This window comes from Montipora capricornis, chromosome 11, assembly GCF_036669925.1.
Source record: "Montipora capricornis isolate CH-2021 chromosome 11, ASM3666992v2, whole genome shotgun sequence".
Taxonomy (NCBI): domain Eukaryota; kingdom Metazoa; phylum Cnidaria; class Anthozoa; order Scleractinia; family Acroporidae; genus Montipora; species Montipora capricornis.
Window position 1 is genome coordinate 42,278,296 of NC_090893.1, and position 17,500 is coordinate 42,295,795.

Sequence of the window (17,500 nt, forward strand, 5' to 3'; positions counted from 1 at the left end):
ATTAAGTTAAATCCGTCATATAAATCTATCAATTTGAGAACTTATTTCCTATACAGAAGACGTTATTATTTCAGAATTGTATCTGTAGTGAAGCAAACTGACCGAAAGGTGGAACGCACGTGTTTCCGTAAAGTAACGTTTATTTGCTTTCTTTGCCGAAAGGTAAAACCAAAAAATTGTGGAATATTGTCAATACTTACCGGACTGGAAAAAAACGGCAAATAGAGTTCTTGCATTCCTCTTGGCCAAACGGACGCCGGCTTAAAGTTTCTTGGCAAGTTCTTATCAACGTCCGACGGAACATCACATCTTTCCACCATGACGGTCAGCGTAGAATGAGGAAAAAATCGCAATTTGTATTGAATATGCATTAGACGGACGTGAACCAATCAGTGATGAGTACGGCATAGATTTTAATGAGAACTTTTGTTCACACCTTTCAAGCAAGTTGTAGAGTAAGCGACAAGAAAAACACAAGAAGATGCTATTTAGTACGGTTTCACCCAAGTAAATTAACTTTTCTTCATGTTTTCGAACGTTTGCTTTAAAAAAAAAAGTTAAAAAAAAAAGGTGCTTCAACGGAAAGGAAGACTTCGTAATCAATAGCCCGCACACTAATCTATTGCGCTATGCTAGATGTGTGAATACCACGTTCGAATATTAATTCTCATAAACTTTCATCTAAATTGTGCAGCATGGTTTGGAGCTTCGATTGGAGCAAAAAAAAGGTTAATTTGCACTTAAAGCCTAGAAATAAGCAATAATTATTGTTATTTTCCTTATTAAATTAAGAAAGAAATGATTTGGGAAAGAAAAAAAAAATTAAGGAAAAAAGAGTTGACGTATACCTCGAACTCAATACCTCGTTTATTTCATGAAGCAGTGTTCGTATGTACTTTAACCATCGAAGCAGTTACGGGGTGTCATGTAATTTTTTGAGGGTTTTATCGAAAGAGTGGAGTTCAACAGCCGTGAACAATAATTATGTAATATTAAATATTTTGAGCTTCCAATTGAAATACAGTTGCGTTTTCTCGTAAGTAAAAGGCATATTCGAAAACAAAAATTAAAATTTGGAAATGTCTGGAGCTCAACTCCCCAATCCAACACCTTTAGCTCGTTGCCTCATTTTAAATGTTTCACTGAACGACTTAATTGTACAGGAACCATTTTGGGAGGATTTGAAATACATGGGTCCTTCAAGTTAACTTTCATAGACCGTTGTAAGTCTAAACAATGAGAACGCCTTGCAGTAGCGGAACACTTGAAATCCTGGCCCCTTTTCCGTTTCACATTGACCATTGGACATTGGACGTTCAAGATGATCTCCCTTCTAATAATGAGAAATGATGCCATTTTTAAAGTAATTTTGTGATATTCACTCTTTCTGGCCTTCGTCATCCCAACTCAAAACATCTATTTGTTCAAGTGGATGATTTTCCTCCGAAAGAAAAACGACACGTGATTTGCTTGTAGGTCACCCATTCAATATTGTATCCACGACTAACGAGGCTTAACTTCTGCACAAATATGAGTAGTAGCATTACGCCTATACCATGATGACATCGACGTAACGAAAGCTATTTTTTCAAATTTAAATATGATAAAATCATCATTATCTTTATCATTGTCACTCGGATATACTCGGAAAACGTCCCATTCTTCAGAAGAGCGGTCGAAGCCTTGAAATTTCGGATACCACTTTGGATACTCTCAGCCTTCTAATGAACTATAGGAGACTCATTGGATCTCGGCCATCAGTACAATGTAATAAGGTGTTAATTAATTGAATGATCACCCAGTTAAACGAATGAAAGGGTATTTTTCTTCGATTCCCACTAAGAGATAACACTCCGTGGGGATCCTTTGTGGAAATCTTGACTGCTGGCTCGGATAACCGCCGAGTTATGTGGGACACTTGTGGGAGCTACGTCATGTGACACATGTCCTGCTACACTGCTTGGACTGAAATTGTACATTTTCTAAAGGGTAATGAGGAAGATCATAAAGTGTTCACCGTGATAAATGAATGAAAGAATATATTATTTTCGATGGTAACTCGGGGATATTCGGAGAAAAAATCCGAACGCTCGAATCTAGGAGGTTAAACCTACGACCTTCCAATTACTGGTTCGGATTCCCTGCCACTGAGCTATGGGAGACTTGTGGGAGATAAGTTATTGAAATAAATCCGTATCACAGTGGTCCTTCTATACTGATGGGACTGAAAGTGTTGATAATGTTCATTAGTAAGGGCTTTTCACAAATCCAGCTACTTTTAGACGGAATCTTAAATAACATATGGCTTGTACGAGTGACCGTTCTCAATTTCCTGGGTAATAAATTTCTCATGCAAGACTTGTGATTAGCTGGAAAGGTGTGCTTTCGCGGGATAATTAATCTAAAAATAACTCGGTCTGTAAAAACGCCGTTCAACAAATACAATGAAGTTGTATGTTCGGTTGGTCTACCACTGAGATATGGGAGACTGATGGAGACTAGATCATGAATTAAGATCCTGAGACAAATATCACGCTTTTCTGCTTGAAATAAAATTGTCGATTTTTTTTCCATATTTGTTATGTTCCTCTGCAGTGACACCTGCCGATTCCGACGTCATCGGCAACCTCACACCTGCGCCATAACACAGCATTTCCAAGTTCTTAATTTGAAAACGTTTTGCGATGGTAATTTGAATGGAGAAAAATTCGCAGGCTTTTTCACCTTCTTAAGCCCCCACTTCCATTGGAACTTCGTGAGACGCACGCGTATTGTCTTTCATTCACATTGTATTGTCTTCGTTCTCTGTCCACTATTTTCTCAACCAATCCTGAGCAGTCTTGCAAATTCCGCTGATAAACCCAAAATGCAACCTGTTGCATTGGGTGTTGCATTACTGATTGGCTTTAAAAACCGCGCGTCTATTTCTCAGCCAATCAGAGACAACCGTCAGTTACTTACACGACTTTTCCGAGTTTGCACCGGCTTTGCTCCATAACTGGCTTTGATTGGCTGTTATCGGCCAAAATAATTACTTGGTCTCGGTCTGACATAACTCGATTGAAAACACATTATAAAATGGTTTCAATTTGACTGTTGAAAAAAATTTGCAATACGCCACAATTCAGTCCTAAACAAGAGGCATCATCTCGAGGCTCTGGGAAATAAACTCATACAAATCATTATATTTATTCCCCAGAGCCTCGAGATGATGTCTTTAGTTTAGGATTGAATTTCCATATATCGAAATTGGTCTATTGCTTTGGTTTAGCCTTGCTACAACTTTCCGATTGGTCCAAGAATCTAACACCAGTTTGTTTACAGTAATCGCGCACACCCGCACTTTCACGCCCTTTACGCCGGCAGCAGGTAATTTTATCGAGTCTCGATTGGTTCAGTGACCCCCTCGGTCTGTTCTGATTGGCTAAGATAATTATGAAAACATCTTGAAATGGCAATCGATTTTCTACAGTTAAGGAACTTTCGTTCTCTCCATCTTTATCACTCTTTCGTGACCAACTTCTATCGTCACGTTTACATTGGGAGACATTGTCACGTTGTTATATGACATATCCGTTTCCCCAGAATAGAGAAAGTGTTCACAGATGTCATGGCAGCTATACATGTGAACCACACTAATCCTGTGCAAATACTATTTGTTTTAATTCAGTAAACCAATAGACCTCTATTGTATTTATGTTAATTGCAGCTACTGGCCTCATTTTGGGTGACATATTCTTTTGAATTTTGCCCATTGCAACGAGGCTAGGAAGGCTTATTAGTATTAAAACAAAAGAATATTTTATTGGGACGCCATTATGAAAAAGGTCTATGTCGCGGCTGATCACATGATAAAAAACGGACTAACTCAAAGAAAGGGCATTCAGCCTCTAAATTGGGCAAGGTCGCCCAACCGACTATGCGAACAGCTCGTAGCCTTGACAAGAGTCTGTCAATGGACTCTTGGTCTGGAAGAGATATCTTTTTTCGATGCTGACTCGCGGGTACTCGGAAAAAACCCGAATGGCTTCGTTGGATCTTCCGATTACAAGTTCGGATGCTATACCACCGAGCCACTGGACACTCGTGGGAGCTTGACCATTGAATTAAAAAAATTTAAAGAGACAATTGTCATTGATAGAGCGTCCGAACAAGTAATCGGAAAGTTTCGACTCCTGCAAAGGAAGACCTGGATTTTCTCAGAGATTCCCCAAATCTCTCCTTGGGGTATCGTTTTTTTTTCCTCCTCCAAGTACTGTTATTACGCAAAACCTCTTATTTCCCGTCACATATGCATGAAAGAGATTATGTCATCCGAGGAACATGGGCAGTTCTTTGTCAGCCGTTATTACCCTCGAACCGATCACACGTTCTCGCTGCACGGAGAGAAGAGTTTATGTGCCTGGAACGTTCGGAAGGTTAACGCGTTTTAAGCGTATGAAATAAGTTAGTCCACCTCTTTGACAGAATTTGAAAAACGCCGACGTTTTTAAATGCTTTCAGACATACTCACGCATGCGCATTGGATGACAGTCCCTTTAACTGAACAATGAAAAGGAATGAGTTACAAGATCTAAGAAAATGACTACTCAAAGTGGGGTACCACCTCAGTACCAGTAGACGCCCGAACTAAAAGACATGAATGCTCCCTCCCCTGGGTCCATATTTTACTAACCCTTTGACTCTCACGAGTGATCAGCATTCACATTCGCCTCACAATTTCCAATAAACCTCATTCAGACAAGTATTGAGAACGAAAACAACGATCAGCTTACCAGGTGTAATCTTGACATAACGCCAAATTCTCATGACTACCAAACAAAGAAATCCTACTACTTAGGAGAATGAACGTTTCGATCTTGGGAATGAAAGGGTTGATAAACCCCCTCCCCCAAAACAGAGAAAAACCATGAAAAACGACAAAAAGTAAAGCATTCATTATTTTATTCAAAATATGACAGCGTTGTTCTTTCTGCACTTTCTCACTACGACGCCTATACTAATTACAAAATACTACAAAAATTGAATAAATAAGCATAAAATAAACATCCGTCTTTTTTTCAAAAAAAGTTGTAAAAATAATGACACACGAATGGTCTTAAATATAAAGCCACGACTTTTCAAAAGGTGGACAGCGCTGGATAGTGATTTTTTTTTCATCCACTCTTCAGAACAACTTGGGAGTGGTAAATATATATGCAAATTGCAAAAAAGAAAACGTGATTCATCTTGGTTCAAACCAGTTCCAACAATTTTACGAGAATGTGTTTTTGGCAAGATTGACTCTACAACACTGTTTTGCAAAAAGGCAACGTTATGGTACCACATGAAACACCAATCATTGCTTAAGAAATTTCACTCATTACGTGCACTTCTATTTCAAAATTCACCTCAGTGACCTCTAGACTCAGAGCCATCTTAAACTTTAAAATTGAGGGTAGCTCTTAATCCGCTCCAATTTTTTTCTTACTTTGCTAAGAATTTCAATTTAGCCTGCTAATTACTTTCCAGCAAATCAAAATGGGCATCATCGACTTAGTTTAAGGTAAATGGTTTGAAGACAATATTGCATGTTTTTATATGGATCTCCTGTGCCCTCTTCCAACATTGCCAAGAAACGTCTGGCATCAAAATGTGACGAATTCGGCCAGGAATCCCTCGTTTTCGAACCGCATAATTCGAGAACCATTACTTATTTTCTAAACGTCTAGAAAAATTCAGTCTTTACAACAGCTGCCGCGGGATCGTTCAGGTAATCCTGGGCGAATTTTATAATCTGTTGTGCGTTGATCCCATCAAGACGTGCCTGGACACTAGACCCCAGGTCTTGTAGTTCACTGACCGGGGGATAAAATGCAGCGTGCTGATGGTCATCAGGCTGAATAATGCACAAGCGTGGATAGCGATACAATACTGGCACATCCTCGGCCAGTCTCCCTGCAACAATAAAGATAATTTAAAACCAACAACAAAGCAACACAAAAGAGACCATATCACGGCTTAAGCCGCCGCCTTGACGAGCAGACAAAGCGAAAGGAATTTAGAGTGACCGTATGAGGGTGTCAAATAACTTTTGGAATATGTCACTTCGAATAATTTACGAATGAGACATCGAAGGTCTATTGACCGAATGCATAAATGGCGGCCAAAAATGTATTCTTTTGTTTATGTGCTAATGAGACTCACTAGCCTCGCTCTCAAGCAACATTTCTGTTATATTTTGTCCATCCAAACGAGGCTAGTGAGGCTAATTAGCACATAAACAAAAGAATATTTTTTTGGCCGCCATTTACGCATTCGGTCTATAGTAAAGGATAACATTAGACAATTTTAAGCCGAACTCTTGCAAAAACAGGCCTCTGCCCCTTTCAATTTTTCAGTTTATTTCTCTGTAATGTTCTCCTGCGGGAGGATATCCTTTGGCAAGAACCTTCCCTTCTAAGTTTATACATTTTTCAGAGACAGCATTTCTTTAAATTTGCATACCCATCAGGATGGCAGCTTTACCACCGAGAAGCAGAAGAAGACAACAACTTGTGTCGTAATTACGACAAAAGTCCTCACATTGCGAGACAAGGTGTTTGAACGGGATCAATGGACAACAATTCTTCCATCTTGTCACGTTTTCCATGAATGAAAGAAACATTTTCGTTGGCTGTTGCCACAAACCGTTACCTCACAAACTGGAAAGACATGTTACACCACGCATAGCTTCATTGCAACGTGGCGAGAAGCATTGCGACTTGTCTCACAATGCTTTTCGCCATTGCAAGGTGTGTTAAATAGGGCAATGTTTGGTGCAAACAAGGGGCATGAAAATTGCACAATGCATCAGCACCTTCAACTGTTTTGTATGAAAATGCTCCCTTTATGTCGCTTCAATAAAACGTGGCTGCTTATTATGCGAGAGAATAAGCTGTACCCAAAAACTAACGTGAAGTAGCTTGGGGGGTCCCAGTAGAACGACTTTCCGAAATTTCAAACTGGAATCTTTGTTTTGGAAGGCGGCAAAATACGTCAATTTATATTGGAGTTCAAATAAACTTACTGCATCACACAAGCGAAACATTTACATGACATGTTCATTGATGTTGCAGTCTTAAACTCCATTATTGTGACTTTAAGATTAAATGAACAGTACAATCGCGTTTGCAAGTTTCCATTCAGAGCAAAAGGACCAACTCTAACCCTAAAAGCCTATCCTCCTTGTCTTGCTTAAACTTTTAATATATAATTCGTGACTGCTTTGGAGGGCTGCAATCCATGCCCTGAGCGATGTGCAAAGTCCTAAATTCTTAGTTTGTACTCAAGGCGTTCATACCAAACAAATGAAAACGTTTTGCATAAACCGAAGTTCAATTCCAGCAGGAAAAGTTCGGGATCCAACACGTCGATGTCTCAAGGTGTGAAAAAAAAAAGGAAAGCATATTAAAGAACAATCATTTAGGAAATCCACTATGCATATAACAGAACTCATTGTTCTGGCTTACCAAAAGCATTTTTAGCATGGTAGTCCTTGGGTACAAATCTGCTGGCCCAGTGAGCAAACTCGTCGATATCCAATATAACAAAGACCATGTCTCTATACATAGCATAGGCTGCTTCTGTCAGCTCCTGAAAATTTGGCAGAACTCATTTAAGGACGGTGCCTACTATTAATATTGCGCATACGGTCTGCGCATCTCGAGACACTCGGGCTTCCTATGGGTGATGCTACGCGGAGAATTGAGAACTTAGCAAGTGCTCTTGGTATCCAAAAAGATAACTGGGGGTGACCATGTATTTGTCAGAGATAAGTAAGCTTCAATTTGGAAGAGAATGCCATAAATTACTTTGTATTTTCCAACTTTTTACAAATATTGTTGATTAATTATCTTTGAAAAATGCGTGGTTATCCCCAATTTTCTTTCGGATTTCAATAATACCTGTCAAGGTCTGCTTTTCCCGCATATTCATAAACCACCGTCCTTAAAAGAAGTTCATGATTAATGGTGAATTCAGCAGTAATCAGTGATACTCATTTACCACTGACCGGTTGGCTCAGCTGCTTAAGCATCAGACTAGCGTTTGGGAGGTCGTGAGTCCGACTCTGGCCAGACAAGCTCTCAGAGTCTTTAAATAATTGAGGGGAAAGTGATGCCTTCGTCACAACATGCGCAATAAGGACCATCAACCGTAGGCCTTGTCTCATCACCAAGACCTTAACCAGAACCCTAACCAAAAAGTAATACCTGAAGTTCTCAGGCTCAAGAAGACAGCTTGTGACACATTGTGCCGTGTTTTCAAAGTACCATTAATCTCGTTATGCAGTTGTGTCTGTTATGTGTGTTTCTTGTTCCAATGCTTAACCGCAAAGGTACATGAAACTAGTTGGGACTAGATCTTTTGCGATACAACCACGAAGGAGATTGCAGACACAAATGGGCTGCACTGTAAGTATCGCAGTGTCCCATTCGATTTACTTAATGGTCCATAATACAACACGTGCAGTGAATTTATATCGATAAAACCTCCTCCTTACTAGTAAGCGCTGTTTCATCGGATCTAAAGTCACTGTACGTGACATATAGCTCGTTTTTCTTGAATGCTAATGTTCTCCCCTCACAATTTGGACCTTTGTTCCGAGTAACGAGGGACACGCTTTTTGTGGAATGTTTTTGCCGCCGTTCAAAAACCTCGGAGCACCTGCTTTATCGGGTCTAAAAAGCACTGCGGCTCGTTTTGTAAGCATTTCTTAAGTTCTAAATAAATGTTGCCACTTTCTAAACTGAATGTCTGTATTTGATACTCAGGATTTTGCTATCATTGCAGTCTGTCTAACAGTTCGAAATATACATTGCATAAAACGAAAGGAAACGTCTTGTGTGGTTTCCATGGATGTTATCCCATCTTTTCATGTCACTCAACAGCATTTACACTTGTACGACCAACGTTGACTGGCGGGGGTATGTGCAAAGCCTATTACGTTTTTTTTGTATGAAATATATCCTGTGTCACACCATAGCATAGCATTAACACTTTTAGAGTATTCGAATGGATTTGTTTAACAGCACAACTTTCCTTACCCTGTAAAATGAGCTGGAGTTGGTAATATTTTCTTTATGTGCCAGCGCAAGTAGCATTGGAAGGTCATGTGCGAATGGTTCAAAGCTGGCATCTTCGTCAGACCTACAAAAAAGAAAAAAAAATTAGTTTAAGATCATACTCTGTTCTGGTTGTCTATGGATACACAGCTGACTGCCACTTTAAACTTCCCTAGATATATCGCAATGAGGGATTGCAGGAAGGTCGCCCTCCTCGTTACTGAGCGAGCGACTCTGCTAGCTATGTGGAGCTAATGGGCAAATTATTTAACCTTCCTGTTTAAAGTCGACGGTGTCATATATTATATAAATGATTTGTTTGTAATTAAGATGGTAAAATATGTGAACTCTTTGTGCACCAGTACTGTAAAACCTTCTCTATGAAAGATCCAGTTGCAAATGGAGCTATACTCCTGAGAATCAGCTCGTGCAGAGGATGATACAGCGGTAATGAGAACTGAGATGATGATGATGATGATGATGATGATGACGACGACAATGTTGATAAAAAGTACGATAACGAGAATGATGACGCCATAATGACGACATGATGACAAGATGGATGACGATTATGACGACAATGATGATGATAATGGCGATGTCCATGATTAGGTATTGTGATAAGTTTATTTCGAAATATTGAATCTGCTTAATGGCAAAAAACCCCAATCTTGGACAAAGTAGACGGAAATTTTTACCTTCCCCCCCCCCCTCCAAATAAAGGATGGGAAAATGGCGCGTTTTGGCTTTTGCGCGGCTTCATCCTTGATTTGGGGGGGGGGGGGGATGGGGGTTTGCTGTTCCATTTGATTCTATCCAAGATTGTTGTATTTAAAGTACTAGGGACAGCGAGGGCTAGACTCAAACCGAAGGACAGGGGTTTAGAAAAGCAAGGAGAATGCCAGCACTGACCCTAATTTGGTGTGGAATGCAGCAAAGGTCATGTGAAGGACTGGCAGTCGTCGATGATCATGAACAAATTTCAGCACAACATCTGTGCATCTTCTGTGATCATGTTCACATTTGAAGTTTTTTGGCACGTCATATCTGAAACAACAAAGACGAAAAAAGCTAACAGAAAACAAAAAAGTAACAATTGTTCGAAGCTCTGGATTTTCACCATTTATTACAACTAAACTTTCAGATTGCCGAGCCATGGTCATGCATAGGCAATACCACTGATTGACTCTCTTTTGAAGCTATTTATCCGTCGACGACTATTCGGGAAGACTCGACAAAATCCGAGTGCTGTGAACAAGTGCTGAACCAGTGACCTTAGGATTTTCGGATGCGCTACGACTGAGATAAAGCAGCCTCGGAGTAGCTCTGCCATTATACCAGTTTCGGAGAAATACATCTCAATACCCTTTCGACTTAATTAAGGAGGTCATGAATTTTAAGCCTGGGAAATGATCAAGCTTGTGTTCACATCGATGGTCACTTGGGCTCTTGCTTGTCAAGCGCATTTGAATATGTCAATAGAAAATGCGCTACATAAATTCATTACCAAATTCATTACCATAACCTAACAAAAATCCAATCTGAATTTGCTTCTCTTGGAAGAGGAATCCATTCATTGAATTTACTTTCGCACTGTTCGGTTTTAATAAAGGAAAAATATATCAATTAATTAAAGAAATAATAAATTGGATCCTTCACCTGTGTATGTCATGAAACATATGCAGCTTAGAGTCCCTCTGAGTATTGATTGTAGTCTCAACATTACGACCCAACTGGAAGACTTTAACTCGCACGCCATCACTCCGTTGAAGGTCCAACTACAAGAAAAGTATTTTTTGATTACTGCAATATAATTATCCTATAGACAAACAATAAAAATATTATTTTTGAGGATGTAACACTATGCGCCATGTTATCAACAGCCATGATTTTTTAAATGAAAATGAGAAATGACACGACCATTTATTTTCTTGTAATGTCAAGCAGCTTCGAATAGTTCTGAACACCGATTTTGACGATATAGCCCCCTGGATGACGGCAAGTAAACTATTAGTTGATATCAAAAGGAAAATTATATGTTCTTAATTTATTATACTTTAATACGTAATATTTTATTGAAGAAATGTAGAAGTGATACTCGCACATAATTGGACAATTTAAAGTGCTATTATGACCAAAAAAATCAATTTTCATTTTTCTTTAGATTTCAAAACTATGTTAACTAAACAGCAAGTTACCCAAGCTTTAATCCTTGATTAAACAAAGATAACGATGAAATGAAATATGAAATGGATCATATATGAACTGCGGAATATGAAATCAAGTGAAGCTATGATCCTCGCAATTTTTGCAATTGCACAGTAGAACTTTAAGCAATTACCCCTTAGTATGGTCATCTACCTACATGTATGTTGCGAACTCAAAATTCATCTGCTGCAAAAACGTTCTGTTCGTGCCTTGTTTTGCCAAGAAAGGCGATATACCGAGATATGAGATATGATGAGATATGACGTAGGTGAAGAAGCAACAAGGAAATCTAGTTTTCTTGATGCATATAGGTGAGTCAGTTCGGGCTGGGTGGGATGTAACATTGAGCCAAATGTCCTGTCAGCCCCCTTAGTCAGATAATAAGCACCGGGCATTTTTATTAGGGCTGAACGCCATCTAACCTTTGATAAAACAAGATCAGTTTCCTTTGCCTTCACTTTGCTCCCATCGTCAACAACATCTTGGGTATGTGTTGCATAACATGAAACTCGACCAAACAGCAGCTCACAGATTAGTTTAAAGCAGTGGAAAGGATACCATTTGTTTCTTAGACTTGGAGCAAGATAACGTCGAGCTAAGGAGCGAGTGTACACAGTACCAATCAATCGAACATCAACATCCTATGGAAGATGAACGCACAAAGTCGTGAGCACAAACCTCACTTTAACGATCACGTATTTTGGCATACATCTGTTGGCCAACTGAAAGCACGACAGTCTTAAATATTGCCCGACAAATTTAAAAGTATTTTTTTATTGCTTGATTTCAAGATCTGGAAATATAAGAAATTATGATCTCGCCAACGTCCTTTTCTTCCTCCGTACGTACCGTAATTTACTTGTAATTTGCGTTTTTCCAAATCAGATTATAAATTGATCTGGGAAAAGCAGTAAGGCCTCTCGAAAAGTGTGAGAAAAGGTGCTATTTAACGATTTCTTTGAAGGGCCACTCTCAAAGCAATTTTAACGTTTATTGGTCGGAACAGGCTTCATCTCAAAACGTAGGACAGTAACTAGCTCAAACGAGCTATCACTAGTAAGTTATTACAGCAACTTCCCTGCTTGCAGTCGAAGTATATATTTGAGAGGGAGGGAAGGGAAACTGTACTCTTGCTGCGTTGAGCATGCGCTGAGGGTTGCCAGGCTACCAAAGATCTTTACAAATGATCAAAAGGCTCACCAAACTTATAATGGCAAAACAACAATAATGCAGTAACATCTCGTGTTCAGTGTTCGCATGCGTTTTCATAAACTTAAGAAAAAGCTGTTTCAAACATTAGTTCGTTTTGTTCTTTTGCCTTTTCTGAGATAACGACAACGGTGTGCATGTAATGACGAGCATCTTTGGATAAAAGAGCTAGTACGAGGGATGTAGAAAAACCCACAGTACACACGATTTTAGAAAGAGTCGGCCATAGGCCGGAGTATCTGGTGTTGAGGTCTGCATTTGTTTGTGCCGTCTTGTAACTTCTTTTCACATGGCCACCATGTTAGATAACTGTAAATTCTCTATTTTCGCATTCCCCATAACACACTTTGTCTGCCCCCCCCCCCCCCCCCAAATTTTGCATAAACCATTGTTTTTCAAATGCTCTTGGGAATATGTAGTGTACCCAAGAGCACTTGAAAGCAATGGTTTATGCAAAATTTGGGGGGGGGGGGGGGAGGAAGGGGGGCAGGCAAACAAAGAGAATGGTTAAAATATTTCCATTGTAAAAACTGACTTCAGACTTCAGTCCTTCCACTACGCAGACTTGCCTGCAAATAACCAAACATGAAAGGAATGACAACTGACTGAGCAGGCTCACGTCCTGCTGTGCCTTTGCCATCTGTGATAACCACGTCAATTCATAACACCAATAACGGAAGGCGTTATCAAGATTTGTTGTAAACTAAGTTTATACCATGTCAGGAAGAGAACTGAATAAAAAGGATTTGTCCACAGCGGGTTGACTGACGTTGGATAACCATTCCAGCACCTGCTTTGCCTGGTGATAGAAATTAAAGGAAAAAAAGAAACAAATAAATGAATGAATGAATGAGAGAGTGGTAGAGTGAGTAAGTAAACAGTAAATCTTTATTGCACCTTACTCTCCAAAGGGAGGTATCAGCCTCGTTACAATAAAGGTGATGATATCCACTAGAATAACTAATTAACTAAAAGATCACACAATTACTTGTAATACTATTGGTATAAAATTATAATTTTTAATTATTTTGCGTTTAGGATGTCTGTTCTCTTCTGAGTGATTGAGTGAGTGAGTTAGGTTTGTCAGGTTGTTTCTCCATATTATTATTACTATGACAATTGTTTTTATTACTATGTCTTGCCGACACTTTTTTACTTGTAAATACATTTTTATTAATACTACACGTTTTTTAATATAGTTTTTATTGTAATAAGTAGTATATTTATTGTAATTTTATATCTGGAAATAAAGTTTTTTTTTTTTTGTGATAGTGAAGAAAGAATTAATTAATTCATGATTATTTAATCAACTCATAGCCAGATTAGTGAATGAATGATCGCATGAATGGACAAATGGATGGTTAACAAACGAGTGGATGGAGGGCTGGATAAATGAATGAATGGATGGATAAACTAATCAAAGAAAACAAGACCACACAAACATCGTCATTCCCTTTCGAGGGACATTTAAAGCCAGCGTATCATTCGTTCGTTGCAACTCGAGATGCACTCCGGGAAGTAAAATAAAACTCACTATTACAGGTCCATGGTAGTCTAGTCTGAGGTAGGTGGACTGAGAACTCGAACAACTTTCTACTGCTGACCAGCTAAGACTGCGGAATGCGGTAAGTGTTGGATAGCCTGTGATACCATACCGCTGACATGTGAGTGGATCCGATGAACAGTTGTGTATGTACAAAGAAGCACCTAGAAAGAAATGAAAATTAACCAACCACTGAAATCTAAGGGTAGACTGTGAATAATTCCCCGGAAGACACAACCGAAAAAAATCAGTTCTGATTGCCAGAGAGCGAGTTCATTGATACCAACAAGTGCAGATATTCGCAATTGCGTCATGAGATTACGATTGGTTAGATTTTTGAGAACATAAATGTAAAAAATAAGTGTCACAAGTTGAAACTGGTTTACATGTGGTGAGCCTCTTTATGGCGTTTTATTTGAATATAATGCCACAATGCATTTGGAGAGTTTAAAACAATGAAAACAACGGCGGGCGACTTTAGTAGGTTTTCTAAGCTGAAAACAGCCATAAAAACGAGATATGTCCGGAAATGCATATAATTTAAATTAGACGCACTCTGATTTTCAACTTGCTTTTTTTGCCCAAAATCACTTCCACCTGATAATTAACAGCACAAAGTCAGACCTCTAAAGTAAAAGTAAAAAGTGAAGTAACCTTATTTAACGTCGATAACTCGTAACAGTGCGCTAATTTTATTCCCCCCTCACCATCAGTGCTCGGTTTTACGGGCATTTAAAGCTACTACTTAGGTTACAATGAAAGAAAAGAAGTCGAAAGAAGTATGGGAGATTCGGGGAGCGAACTTGGGACCTCTTGCACAAAGACCACGCACTAAACGACTGTGCCATCCTTGCCCCTTCCAGTCCTCATGCAAAGGTAAGCATGTTTGACAACTGTTGTTGTGTCACGCACACCAACTTGAGTTTGCCAACATAACTTTGCAAACTTAAGTTTGCCGTGTGAAGGCCGCTTAAAGGGGCTAGGTCACGCAATTTTAGGCAATTTCAGCATTGATCAAATGGTCATAGAATTAACTGAAATAACAAAATAACGGCTCAAAACTATAGAAGAGCTCAAACAAAACACAGGAAAGCTAAGGCATGTCTAAGACTTTTGACTCAGTTCTTCCCTCATTAACTGTGGCCAAACTTGGCGCTTACGGTTTTAATGACAAATCATTACAACTAATGCGTTCATATTTTAAAGATCGGCTCAACAGGGTGAAAGTTGGCAAAGCTACTAGTGACTGGAATGTGATGAAACGTGGATGCCCTCAAGGATCTTCCTTTGGTCCAATACTGTGGAACTTGTACCAAAATGATCTATCGTATCACATAAATGACTTTGCAAATTTAAATATGTATGCTGATGATCATCAGATGTATATAGTTGGCAGCCATATGTCCATTATGTGTACTGATATGGAAAAGGAAGGAAACGCTGCCCTTAGATGGTATAAAGACAACTATTTATTGTCCAACCCAGAAAAACTTAACGCTATAGCGATTAAACAACGTAATGAAACTGAACAGATTAACATCAAGATCGGTGATCAAGAGATTAAGACAATAGATAATATCAAGCTACTGGGTGTGAACTTTGATAAGAATTTAATTTTTAGCCAACATATTAGCGAATTATGCAAAAAGGCCAGTCAAAGGGTGGGTGTCCTCGCCAGGTTAAGAAACTTAATCACTACAGAGACTAAATTATTACTTTATAAAACTGCTATTATGCCATATCTCACCTATTGTCATCTCATATGGCATTTCTGTAAGGCGTCGGATACAAGAAAGGTTGAAAGAATTCAAGAGCGGGCATTAAGGATAGTTTATAATTCACATTCAGAAACGTCTATGAACTTATTAGACTGTGATAAATTACCAAGCCTTCTTAATAGGAGATTGCAAGACATAGTTATACTCATGTACAAGCTTAAATATAGGCTAGTTCCTGATTTCATTTGTGATGTTTTTAGTACTAAGTCTTGTAAATACAATTTTAGAAACCAAAATTTTGATATTCCTAGATTTAATTCTGTATTGTATGGTAAACACTCTCTTAGATATCTTGGACCCTTTTTATGGAATAAGCTAGATAAAAACATCACTGAAACGAGCAGTCTATCTAAGTTTAAGTTTCATATTAGATGTAAGGATCTTACTGAACTGACAAATGGCAACAATTGCCCCGCGTGCGTAATTTGTACTTCTTAAGATGTGCCCGTGTTGTTAGAATTATTTTGATTATTTTAGCATATCGTAAATGTATATAAAAATTTATAGCTTATTTCTTATTTATTAGTTATCATAATATTTATTATTTATGTCATCTTTATGTTGTGTCCCCAATTAGCGCGAGCTAAATACATTGACACATGAATAAAGTTCATCATCATCAAGAAGGGGCAAGGATGGACAAAACTGGGGAGGATTGGAATGAATTGCATTTGGCTAAATTTGAAAAACGTCGGCCCACCTTTTTTCAGATTTATATCAATTGATATCAAAAAGTCATTTAAACAGCTGGAAAATCATTCTCAGTTGTTATGTGGCCGTGATTTTGCAAATAAAAGACTCTTGCTCTGCCAATTTGAAATTTAGAGCTCATAACTAACAAAATTAAACAAAATTACCTAAAAAAGCGTGACCTAGCCCCTTTAAGGGTTATTTCGTTTGCAACACCAACAAGTCAGGCGTAACCGATGAACATGAAAACTAAAGATTGCTTGTCCTAAGAGGCAAAGTACACACCTAAAAACTTGCTATCTATTGCTATCTGTTGAATGGTTGGCATCACGTTATTGCAGTAGCTGCAACCATTGATAAGAAATACAACCTGTGAAGAAAATAAAATAGAAAAAAACTCTTAGGAGAGGAAGCACTTGCCACTGATCAATTGTTGATCCATTTTTCTTTTTCCTTTCCCAATTTACAAAGGTCTATGGCGTATTGTGTCATTTTTCTGAAGACAAGAAACCACAAGAACTACTGCATTTTTAAACTTTTCTATATGGCTTCACAAAGCCCCGTCACTAGGAATAAAATGCATGGTGCACGACTTTACATGACATCTAACGTGGCAGCCCTTACTGTGTAAACATATGCATCCAAAAACAGAATTTACAAAATTAAGAGAATATTTATCAGTGATGAATTTCGGATACGTAAATAAAAACCACCCAAGAGTTGAACCTGAGATTTCAGGGGCGGATCAATTGTTTGAGTCTAAAATTCTCGCATCTGCAGGATCGCCTATTATTACTCAACTGGTTGACTTGTTTTTTTGATGGAGAGCCATTCTATTTTGCCACTAATCTGAAAAATGTTTCCGTAGTGTTTTTCTGAGTCCAGGTTTGGACCCACCCTATCAAAAATTCCTGGATCCGCCCATGCATTTCTTCGTGCATTAACTGGGGTAGACATTACTATCTTCTTAATTACAATTGGGAGAATGC

At 38.6% G+C, this 17,500-nt stretch overlaps 1 protein-coding gene and 1 long non-coding RNA gene across 2 annotated transcripts in view; both read right to left on the bottom strand.

The window, feature by feature from the left end:
• The window catches only part of LOC138024990 (uncharacterized), a 1,731-nt gene extending 1,406 nt beyond the window's left edge, over positions 1-325 (bottom strand). The window contains exon 1 of the long non-coding RNA XR_011127113.1: positions 201-325. This is a non-coding gene — a long non-coding RNA (uncharacterized lncRNA). The remainder of the gene's footprint in view (positions 1-200) is intronic.
• A 4,604-nt stretch (positions 326-4,929) lies between these two features.
• LOC138024820 (uncharacterized) overlaps positions 4,930-17,500 on the bottom strand; it is a 53,174-nt gene continuing 40,603 nt past the window's right edge. Inside the window, exons 14-22 of the mRNA XM_068871996.1 lie at positions 16,797-16,881; positions 14,035-14,207; positions 13,216-13,299; positions 11,714-11,932; positions 10,743-10,861; positions 9,996-10,130; positions 9,066-9,168; positions 7,491-7,614; positions 4,930-5,937 (exon numbers count right to left, since the gene is read on the bottom strand). Coding sequence (XP_068728097.1) covers positions 5,708-5,937; positions 7,491-7,614; positions 9,066-9,168; positions 9,996-10,130; positions 10,743-10,861; positions 11,714-11,932; positions 13,216-13,299; positions 14,035-14,207; positions 16,797-16,881 — 1,272 coding nt within the window. The 3' untranslated portion in view covers positions 4,930-5,707. The remainder of the gene's footprint in view (positions 5,938-7,490; positions 7,615-9,065; positions 9,169-9,995; positions 10,131-10,742; positions 10,862-11,713; positions 11,933-13,215; positions 13,300-14,034; positions 14,208-16,796; positions 16,882-17,500) is intronic.